Genomic DNA, 11,570 nt, shown 5'->3' on the forward strand with positions numbered 1-11,570 from the left:
CAGTTAAATACTAAGGGTTTGTGGGATCTGGTCATTATCTCGTTCTTTGTGGGTTGACTATGTGAGTTTCCACACACACACTCTCTCTCTCTCTTTCTCCCTCCCTCTCCCCCTCGGCCACGTGCATTTGTGAAGGTGCATTTGTGCCTGGAGGACCTGGCACAAGCAAACACTGCTAATACACAGCCTACATAGTTGATCATAGTGCTTGTTATGCCGAGTTTGTCAGTACTGCACTGCGCACTCCAAAGATCCTGTCAGTACTGTACATGCCCTAAGGACTTTATCTGTCCTATGTGCTCCCATCAAACTCTCAGAAGAATTTGTTGCTTCTTTGTGTGCTCTACCAATGTCCTAAAGAGTTCATTGTTCTTATGCCTCCTGTTATACAGAGAGCATATGTCTTGGGAAGTTTTTTCTCCGTTATCCACTCTCATCACAGTCCCTGCCACATGTACATGTCACATGTGTGCTCAGCACATTTGTCAGTACAAAGAGCTCTGGAATATTAGGAACCATTAACCTGTATATGCACTTCTGTCACGCTTGGAGCATTAATCCTGGGAATTCACCTAGACCTTGTTCTTCTGTCGCTTTAGCAATGTTTGTCCTAGGAGTTCATTTGTGCTATGTTCTCCAGAACCCTTGAAGTAAGTTGTCCTAGGAATTCATCTATAGTGTATGCTGTCATCTTGTTTGGAACATTTGTCCATGGAATTCATCTGTATTGTATGAAACCATTACCCTTGAAGTGTATAACCTAAGAATTTGTCTATACTGTGTGCACACCCATTACCCTAGAGATATGCATCTGTAAGAATTCAGCTATACTATGAGTCCATCCATCAATGTAGCAGTGTGCATCAGAGGAATTCTGCCATACTGTGTGCACATACCCGTCACCCTAGAGATATGCATGTATAGGAGTTCAGCCCTCGTGCTAGGAGCCACATCCCAGGAATTTTCAGTACTATGTACTCTGACTTCTGAACTGTGATTTCAGACGTTACACTTGATCTAGGCTTTGATTGTAAAATGACTGCCTACACCTGCACCACAGCTGTGTTGATTGTAGGCTGGGCCATCCTGCCCTTGGTAAACATAATTTTGTTCACTTTGGATTAATTTATCTCACCGTTATAATTGCCAGCTAAGCTGTAGGGTTGCTATAACCCTGGTCTCCCTATGGGTCATGTTTCTGTTTTGCTGGGGAAGCTTTTAGGCTCTATAAAGCTCCTGTCACCTCCATTAAATCTTTTAAACTGAATATTAACTGCTTTTTTTCTGTTACACTGCAGACTATAATTACAGAGTCAGCCTGGCCCTTCCAAACCAACAGGCTGCATTCTGCTGTGTCACGGTCTGGCAAATATTGCTAACCACTTGTTTACGTAGAAGGAGGAATGTTTTCTGAGCAATGTGTTCTCTTTGTAGTTCAGCCTCTGGCATTACTCACTGCTGCTGCAGCAGGGACAGCACTTCTCACAGAGAAATGAAACTTTTTAGCAGGTTTGATTTCACGTGTTGTAACTGGAAATATAACTTCTACTTGTAGAATTTGCTGTTAATCCTATATAAGGCTAAATGCCCCTTGATTTCTCCTTCCCCATCCCATTTAATGATCAGTAATTCTTTATCATCTGCTAAACCATCTGACTTCATGGTGTAACTTGCTCATCCACTAAGATTCATAGATTTTAAGATCAAAAGCAATCATTGTGAGTATCTTGTCTGATTTTCTGCCGGGCCATAGAATTTTACCAAGTGATCCTTGCAATTGAGCAAAAGCATATCTCTTAGACAGACACTCCCTCTTGATGTAAAGATTTCAAGTGACAGAGAATCCACTACATCTCTTGCTACATTGTTTCAGTGGTTAATTAAGCCTTACTGTTAAAAAAATTGCACCTCATTTCCTGTTTGTATTTTTCAAGCTTCAGTGTTGGAATTGCTCCTGCCCTTTTTGGATGTTGGATGTTGAACTCATAATAGGAAGAGAAAAGCCGTTGTCAAATCTGCGCTAGCACACTGGCCCACTCAAAACCTTTGTCCCTTCCACCACATGTCTCATCTGCAGCATTGCAGAAATGATATAATCTCTCTCACAACAGCAGTCTAGCAGATGCTCCAGTCCTGCCACTGAAAAGAATAGGAATGTTTAATTTTCAGATAGTCCCTAAAATATCCTGATGATTGTCCAATTCCTATGGCACATCATCTCTTCAGATAGCCACGGACATGTAATAAGGCTGGGGGTAGGGTGTGCGCATGGAAGGAAGAGGCTCTTTCATACCAACCTAACCTTCCCCTCCCCCAGAGTTAGAGGTCTGATTTCTTGCGGCCCCCATCTCTTATCAGGACTCCTTGAAGAGACCTGAAAGTCCCACATGACCCTGAGGACTATGCGAGAGAGAAATGGTGACTTCAAGGACACATCCCTTCCACCTTCCATGAGGTATATCCGGAAGAAGGATCCCATATGTGCAGACCTGCATGTGAGTGGTCACCCCATAGGTGACCCTGTGACACAAGCATATTTTAGGCCTCGTGAGGTCAAATCATGACCTGAGGATGCAACTTCGACAGGGAGACTCAAACGTGGCACTGTTGTTTTATCCTGCAGTACAAATGCATAACAATAGCAGCACACCAAGTGCAATGACATGAGGGCGTGAGAGGAAGGGAACTAGAGGCTTTGCAAGAATGTTCTGGAGTGCCCCCATTGCTTTAAGAGAAAAAGAGAAGTCAGGGAGCCCAGCTGAGTCAGCTGCAGAAATGCTGTATAATCTTTCCTCAACGTGCAGCCTCCTGACTCCAAATGTCTGACTGATGCGAAAACCAGTGTAGATACACAAATCCTACCAGCCAGCTTCTATATCATAGTAATGGAGTGGTCCCCAATCGGTGCTATAAACCCTGGCCAAAGATCTGGGGTGAGCGGTTCACACTGCAGTGCTTCAGGGCCCGTTTTCAACTGTATCCCTGTCTTCTGGTTGAAGGAGAATGTTCAGCTTGCCCAAAATAAAACTAACTGATATATTTTCCACATCCAGCTCCACACTAGCAAGCTGAGCTTCTAACCCATCTAAATCCTGAAGTGAACCCCATTTTGGCCCTGTGAGTTCCTAATTGTTCACCAGTTATGACAGCAGAGGGCCAGGTGCCAGCCAGCTACTGTCAGGAAACCAGCCTCTTTTGCCCCTAGTCCCAGGTCAGATGAACTATTTGCACTGCAAGACTTCCACCAGTGTTTCCCTTAGCCCAGGTATAGTTCAGCATATGTACCTTCTCTGTGGGGTGGAATATAGTTCACCTTCCACCCAGAATGCATTGCAGCCCCATGCAGCTACTGTGTGGGAACGTAGTACACCTTGCCCTTGAAGCTGCCAACCATCATTTCTGTTTACCCCTCCTTAATGTCCAGGCTCCAAGTTATCTGAAAGAGACCACATGTGAGGATAGACTCGGAGGGCTTGTCTACACAGGGAGTTATTCTGGAACAGCTATTCCTGATTAACTCCTTGTGAGGATGCTCATATTCTGGAATAAGAGGGTTTATTCTGAATTAGTTAATCTACTTCCAAAAATGGATTAAACTAGTTTGGAAAAAGTCACCCTTATTCTGGAATCAGAGAGTCCATAGAGGGAGTTAATCAGGACTAGCTATTTCACTTTCAATTTACACCCTATTTAATCTGAATTAATTTCTCATTGTAATCTCTCCTTCCCGCCCCACATCAAGCTTCAATGAATCCTCCCAAGTTTCCACACTGGTTCTCGGTGCTACCAGCTGGGCAGAAAAAGGGTTAATGAGCTTGGGCAAGCTGCCCGGCATTCTGTAAGGAAATCTTTCAACATCCTGCTGTAGAGCTTCATTGTCAAGGCAGGTCAGGAGACTCCCTCCCTCCCTCCCAGGGGGAGGCAGGCGGAGGGAAGCGGGTGGGGAGTGAGGAAAGTGTATGTTGCAACAAGTTACATTTACACCAGGGTCAGCTGTTTTCTGGGCTGTTCACGTGATCTGAGCAAAGTATAAAGCAGGATGCAGGAGCAGAGCTGCTTAACTTGGATGCTTCCCAGAGCCCTGAGAGAAGAGAGGACAAAAGGGGAAGGAGAGAGGAAGACAACAGAAGAGCGAAAAAGAGAAGGAAAGAAAGAAAAGAGAAATGGACGGTTCCAAGACACACAGCTCTGAAAGGTGAGAGCAGAGTTAAAATTAAAGGGAAATTACCCATAAGAAAGGAATGCTATTTCTTCCCCCTTCACTCCTTGGGATGGGATTTTGGTTCCTGCTCTCCACCTCTACTGTACCAGGAATGGGCGGCTCCTTTCCCTGTCCGCCACCTTCTATTTAGGGTGAGGTTTGATAATCTCTTCCCTCTCTCAGGGCAGAATGTGGGGTGCTGAGGCGCCGTCTCTTTCCCACTCTCACCCTCACCACCCTGGGATGCTTTTTCTCCCCAGCCCCTCCCATTCTGGAGGGGATGGTGAGATGCTTCTGACAGTGACAGTTTTTTCCCTCCACTTTCCCAGCATGCCTGGAGACTTGTCAGAAGCCCTGAAGACAGCCACCAAAGAGGTGCATGAGCAGGCAGAGAGCACAGAGTTCATGAAGAATTTCCAGAAGGGGCAGCTGTCACTCCAGGAATTTAAGGTATCCCTGCAGCGCTGTTGGGGTGGAGAGGGAAAACCGAGGGCTATGGAATGTCTCGTGTCCAATTCAGAACACCCAAGCCAGAGAAAATCTTTGGGTCATGACAACACAGCATCATTGTCAGTCACTTGTAACATGAACATCTGGCCCCAGCTAACTTCAGGGGTCTTTCAATGTCTTGCAAGCTCCTCTTGCAGAATGTGGTGCAGAGCTGTGCATTTTTGGGTGAGTAGCAAAGCTGCACTTAGCGGGGGGTGCCTTGCTTTGCTGAGGCTTCAGGAAAGGGCTGAGGAAACTGATTTCTGAGGAAAGAGTAAAGCAATTAAATGCCCATGTATTTATTATGGTCAAATGATGACTTATGGAGATGTAACATTGTACAAGCATATGAAGAGTTTAAAATATCAAGGAGGGTGAAGAATTATTTAGAATGATCTAAGTGGGTATAAGTGATAGTAACAGTGCGAATAGTCTCTGGTCCTGAAGGTTCCTAATAATTTCCTCTGTAATATTAGAATTATAATCTGGTTTTCCACTGGACCTGAGTACTCGACTATACAGTTCATGGATTTGAGCAAACCTATGTCTCTCACAAACATGCAAGGGCTAATCATTGCTCCAGCTGAACAAATAAATAAATGCTAATTACCTTATGGAGCCCTTTTTGCTCAGATTGAGTGGGATCAGATATGTAACTCTGTTATTTCTATGATTGTATATATCTAGGTGTAACCCTGGAGAGATAATGTGGTTCCCAATTGCTGAATCACATAATAAACAAAGCCATAAGAAAAAATAGGAGAGCCAAGTGAACTAGAAATTCCTGAGATCCTTGAGGATATGAGACATGGATTGTCATGCCACAGATGCTAATTTAATCTAGGGTTTAAATACTCTGTTGTTAAGTACATGGGATTGCAGAGGGGAGGGTAGCAGTGGCTAATCAAAAATGACTTGCATGAGTCAATCATCCATCAAGTTCTGAAACTAATTCCAATGCTGAACTCTGCAAATAGGAATGTGGCATTAGCGAGGCAGTGAACTTCAAAGATGGGATAGCAGTAACAAAAAAACCAAGTCAGTCCTCAGAGACCAAGGGATCTGGGTCAGTTTCTGAGAGGATAGTGATTTGTTGTCAGGGAGAGTCAGAACAAGTGACTATGGACCCCAAAAGGTAATGCCAACTGGCTGAGATTGTCAAAATCAACTGGGGGATTTAGTCACACAGTTCCCACTAAATCCTCTAGTTAGCTTTGAAAATACCAACTACTCTAGTTAAATTTATTTAACTTGTCATGCAATTTTCCTCTGTTTGGTAACCAAGCTTCCCTACATTGTTACCAGACCTTCCCAGGAACTGGGCTAATAGGGTTAATGTTCAAAATCCTTTTATTTCTGTTGCTACTTTCCTTGTATTATACAGATCTCTTCTGAAACATGACTATGTAGAAATAGTACTTTGTATATTCAATCTGCTGACTGTAGTGGTAAATGTAGGAGTGATTACTTTTTCCTGAAGTCAGCCCTGTAGGACCAATACAGATCAGACAGAGTAAACTAGTTTCTTTTCTGGTTTGTGTATCAGCAGCAGAATTTTTAACCCAGCCTAAGCCATCTGTACCACATTGTCTTCAGATTCTGCCCTTAGTTGCCCCCGAGCACGTGATTGTAAAGACAATGGGATTGTACATGTGTTAACAAAGGCAGCATTTGACCAACAGAATCTTCCGTATTGGTGAGGGTGCACAAGAAGGAAAGAACCCAGTTCAACTGTCAAAACCTAGTTTGAAGGACTGGCAGTTAGAAAAAGCATCTTTTAAGAGGAGAAAATGTTATATGCAATGTAGACACAACAAACACACAGCCTCACAATGACCTGTTCACAAGGTCACTTTTCAGAGATGAACTGTGCTTTCGGTCTTTTTTTATGCCAGCAGTGACCTTGGCCACCACAGTGGTTATTTTTGAGGAATATTAGCTGAATGTCTCCGAAAAGATGTTCTTACCTAGTCTCCTTGAGGCAACCAAAATGAAAGGAAAGGGGCCACCCTACTTACTGATCTTAATGAAGGGACAGGGGCTGCAGCTCCAACATCAGTGGTGTCTGAGCAGAGGTCTGCCTATTAGAGGAACAGGTCATAAAGTAAAAGGGTTGCGTCACAGTCTGTCAAGGCCTAAGGGAAAGATAGGATCCCCAATCTCTTGAGATATTCAGAACTGAACAGTGCACTGGAGAATATACCTTTGGGAATAATCCCTGTATGAGGGGTGGGAAGGTGCTAAGGGAATAGACTAGATGTGACCTAATAGGGTTCTTCAGGCTCTAATTTCTGTGATCCCAAGGTGAAGGGCCCTGTCTTGGTGAAGGTGAAGTTGGGGATATGGTGAGACCCAATAACCAGTGCAACATACACAGTGTATATATGCAGATATGTTATATTAAAATGAAGAGCACATGACGCCGGAAGAAGAGATACCCCAAAGTTGATGTATTCCTTCCCTTTTATTGCAGATGGTCATGGCTTCTCTGTACTATGTCTACTCTGCTCTGGAGGAAGAGATTGAGCATAACAAGGATCACCCAGCCTACATCCCTGTTTACTTCCCAGCTGAACTGCACCGTACGACTGCCCTGCAGCAAGACTTGGAGTATTTCTATGGCCCATCGTGGAGGGAAGAGATCTCGTGTCCTGAGGCCACTCAGAAATATGTAGATAGGCTCCACTATGTGGGCCAGCATGAACCAGAGCTCCTGGTGGCCCATGCCTACACTCGGTACCTGGGAGACCTGTCTGGTGGGCAGGTGTTAAAGAAGATTGCCCAGAAAGTTCTCCACCTGCCCAGTACTGGAGAAGGACTGGAGTTCTTCACCTTTGAAGGAGTGTCCAATGCCACCAAGTTCAAGCAGCTGTACCGCTCTCGGATGAACTCCATCGAGATGGACCCAGCTACCAAGAAGAGAGTCTTGGAGGAAGCCAAGCGGGCATTCTTGCTGAACATACAGGTGAGTAACTAGCCTGCATTCCCCACTGCATCCCCTCCTGATTTACAGCTGCTATCTGAACATAGGTGAGGTGGCGTTCATATTGATAAGCTGAAGGGAAGCTGTGGGCTGGCAGGAGCTAGTGAGAGCTGTCTTAGGTGAAAGTTGCTTTTTTAGGAGCTTCCCAGACACTAGATTCTAGAAATGTTTTTTTCCCTTTGGACAATGGATCCTCTCCAGGATTTGAATACAGGCTCTTCCTTGCGGCTCCTGTTCGAACATGAGTGTTTATTTTGGAGGCAGGAATTGGAGTTCACATACCTCATTATCTGAGTATTTCCACATATCCTCTCCCTCCCCTATAACTCTCTTCCATACGAACATAAACACACCCTGCTTTCCCTATGAGCTGCAGGATGAGCATTGAGGCATAGTTTCCTATTGAATTTCCCTGGGAAAGCATTTCACACACTTCATATTATTAAACAAGCAAGGAATATAGAGGAGTTCAAGAGAGACCCTTATGTAGACTCCCTTCAGGAGAAGGAAAGACTCAAGGGGTCAGTGGCTAGGCCAAATATCTTTCTCTAGTTCCCAAAATCTTTTATGCAGTAAGAGGGGTTCAGGGAGGAGAGAAGACAGCATTTCCAGGTAAGGAGGTAACTGTGTGTTTCTTGTTTGCAAGGTATTTGAGGAGTTGCAGAAATTCGTGTCCCAGCACCATGAGAATGGTCACCCTGCACAACAGAAGCCAGAGCTTCGCACAAGAGGCGTTGGCGGAGCACATGAGCATGGTAAGAACCTTCCTAAAGCCAGTTTTTAGAGTTTCCTTTGGTTTTTTCTTCCCTTTAACTTTCCTTGCTGGGTTGTGGGAAAGAGGAGTTTGCTCCAGCTGTCCTTGAGCTTCTCTATTTCCACTCCACTAGTATTGGCCAGTGTAGCAGAAGCGTATGTGAGAAACTGCTGCTGAGAAGCATTAAAGGAGGCTGGAAACGTGGAGTCATGTGAGCTCTGCAGAAATAATAATACCCAGCTTTTATACGGTGCTCTTCACCAGTAGATCTCAAAGCGCTTTACAAAGGAGGGCAGTATCATCATCCAGATGGGTAATTTGACTGGTAGGAAGGTTTACAGTTAATGGGCCTGATTTGCCTCTCCCTCTTGCTGGTTTTACACCAGTATAACTCCATTGGCTTCACTGGAGACACACCAGTGTAAGCGATAGGAGAATTAGGCTCAGTGAGACTATTTGCATGAGTGAAGGCTGTAGGATTGGGCCCAGAGTAGCACAGTAATGGTTGATGGTACAGCCCTGACTGAGGAGGCACTTACATCATAAGCCCCTTGACATGAAGACCTATCCAAACTCCTGTCTTTTGGTCTGAAACTTCTCGTGCTTGTTGGCAGTAAATATTTCTGGAGAACAAGAGAAAATTCTCTCGTCTTCTGAGTGTTGGGAAAGTGCTATGTGGTCCGCACTGAATTTCCTTTCTGTGAAATATAACAAAGTCAGAACTACGGGTATCACGCCTGTGCTTGAGATCTTGTGGCCACTGTATCTGGGGGTGGCTACTTTCCCAATCCTCAGAATTCTAATCTAACTTTAAAGCAGAAATGGCTCCATCTACTGACAAGATGCTGCCATTGCAGGAATGACATGGTGAGATCGTCTCCAGCCATTGCAAACCATGCCATTATTGCATGGTCAGAGTAGTTATTCCATAGCTATTTGCTTCCAGACTTCCACTTATCTGATAATGTGTGGTTAGAATAAGAAAGTTCTTCTTGTAACCTAAGAATTTTGAAGCAAGCAACGCTTTCATATGGTATTCAGTAGGACCACCTTCACCTCAGTATAAGGAACATTATTCTCAATTTCACCTGTCTCTACACATTTAAGCATGGGGAATTTTCACAGAAATGGCATGAGAAATTATTAACGAATCTTTTATCATTATGCTCAGCATTGGACTTTTGAAAATCCCACCCTAAAGTTTGTTTTAAGTGCTTACCTGTGTTCGGGAACTGCCCAGAGTTGGAGGGGCCTATGCTTGAGTATTGAACCAGAGTGGGGGGCTCAGAGAGGCCAGGGATACAAAGAGGGAGCCAGGAAGAGAGGGAGGCTCCCATTATTTACGTGCAGGTACTTTTGGCAGCTGGCAGATCTGCTAAAATCTGTTAAAGAAGAGTGCTGCTTCAGCAGACCTAGTATTGTTCTATGTAGCAGGTTTGCCCTCACGCAGACCCCGGAGGGAAGAAAATGGTCTGGGACAGGATATGGAGGGAACAAGGGCTGATTGGTGAGTCAGAGCTAATATTGGGCCGTGAAGTAGAGCTGGAACCAGGGAATGAAGACTGGTTGAGGAAAACAAGACTGGAGATTGCAAGACTGGGCCCCGGGCTGGACTAGTAGAAAGACCAGGGAGCAGACGGAAAATCTTAAGTGCTCCAGGAAATCTTTTTACGTCTAGCTGAGAAAGCTTTAACCAACACTCAGGCTTTCTCTACATAGTGCTTCTATGAAGTAGTAGGAGCCTGGCATTGTACTAAATTTGAGATTTACAAAAATCAAAGGAACCAAAACACATTAAGTTACAGCAGTGGGATGGTACCCCACACATCTGGCATGGTGGAAACAGATCATAGAGTGCACCTGGAGGGAAGTGAGGGCTGTTATACCACACGGCTGTGAGGATTTACACCACAAACCTACTCTTCTTCTGAACTGATTGAAGGCACTTGACTATTGACCTTGTGTCTCACTAGCCCACCCAGGTGATAATATCAGTGCACCTTTGGAGACTGACATAAAATTAACATAGAAACCCTTCCTAGTCTGATTCCTGCTCTTACAAATTTGATTTCTGTTGATTTAGGACCAACTCCTGTGAAAGAAGGTGAAAAGACACTGATAAAGCACCCAGACATGCTGCCTAGCACTCCGCTGGTACGGTGGATTCTTGCCCTCAGCTTCATAGTGACAACGGTTGCTGTGGGCTTGTTTGCCATGTGAACTGAAGGGACTCTAGAACTTGCCCTCCTGCCTTCCCCTCCCCAAACTAACACACTTTCCCCATGTGATATGGGTAGTGCCATTCAACCAGCCCCCAGCCCAGACACTCCGACCTTGGCTGTGCTGTTAACACTTTTCCAGTGGATTAAGAGAACTCTGAAGGCTTTGTGTGAATTCTCTCTGATTTGTGCTGAGATCATTTCTGAACCCACAGACTGAATTTAGCTAAAAAGCTGAGGCAGAAAGGTTCTGAAAGGCACGGCTGGGATCTGGCATTGCTTCAGACAGTTCCTGCAAAGAACCCCAGATGTAAAGTACGGGTTTGGTAGCTTCCTTGCTGCCTGGGAAATAAACCTTACTGGTGCTTTGTTCACTCAGCATTTTGTACTGCTGTCTGATGCTGCAACAACTGCTTCTGTGGAGTTATGAGGCTCCCCTTGGATTATAGATTGTTTTATACGACACTATTAGCTCTTTATGGCACATTTTTCTAATCATGAGTCAGATCGATTTTGTTTTTAGACAGCAGAATGCAATTGTTAAAAGTACAGTGTTGTCCTTGTGTCCTGTCTGTATAATTTATACACTAACAATAAACCTCAATGTAAGATGACTGCTGTGTGTTTCCTGGTGTTAGCGCCTTATATGATCTGGGGGAGGAAAGTGCCTTTTGCTGGTTATATTAATGTTTTTGGAGGGGCTGGCTGCATGCATGCTCAGAAAACTGACATGATGAGGCATAGAATGGGGTGTTAACAGACCTGGGCTCTGTTCCCAGCTCTGACACCAATACATTGTGTGACCATAGGTAAGTCTCTTAACCTGTCTATGCCATGCAGATAACTATACTTACCCATCTGTGGATGAATAGCTTTATGTAAGAGCTAGGTGCTGTTAATTATAAAATGTCTCTGACCTTAAAG

At 44.5% G+C, this 11,570-nt stretch overlaps 1 protein-coding gene across 1 annotated transcript; it reads left to right on the top strand.

Annotated features, from left to right (window-relative positions):
• Nucleotides 1-4,069: 4,069 nt before the first annotated feature.
• HMOX1 (heme oxygenase 1) lies at nucleotides 4,070-11,260 on the top strand. Its single transcript, XM_067559407.1, has 5 exons — nucleotides 4,070-4,195; nucleotides 4,531-4,651; nucleotides 7,164-7,655; nucleotides 8,320-8,428; nucleotides 10,511-11,260. Exons 1-5 carry the CDS (start codon nucleotides 4,164-4,166, stop codon nucleotides 10,645-10,647), a joined length of 891 nt encoding a protein of 296 aa, XP_067415508.1. The 5' UTR covers nucleotides 4,070-4,163; the 3' UTR covers nucleotides 10,648-11,260.
• Nucleotides 11,261-11,570: the final 310 nt, after the last annotated feature.

The sequence above is a fragment of the Emydura macquarii genome, unplaced genomic scaffold, assembly GCF_026122565.2.
Source record: "Emydura macquarii macquarii isolate MOO-44397 ecotype Brisbane River unplaced genomic scaffold, CSIRO-AGI_Emac_v2 contig_2205, whole genome shotgun sequence".
Lineage (NCBI taxonomy): Eukaryota > Metazoa > Chordata > Testudines > Chelidae > Emydura > Emydura macquarii.

Excerpts from the sequence above, each read along its gene's own strand:
- HMOX1 (XM_067559407.1), top strand. The coding sequence starts at position 4,164 with ATGGACGGTTCCAAGACACACAGCTCTGAAAG. Across the intron at positions 4,652-7,163 it reads TGTCACTCCAGGAATTTAAG|ATGGTCATGGCTTCTCTGTA; the intron begins GTATCCCTGCAG and ends CTTTTATTGCAG. Across the intron at positions 7,656-8,319 it reads CATTCTTGCTGAACATACAG|GTATTTGAGGAGTTGCAGAA; the intron begins GTGAGTAACTAG and ends CTTGTTTGCAAG.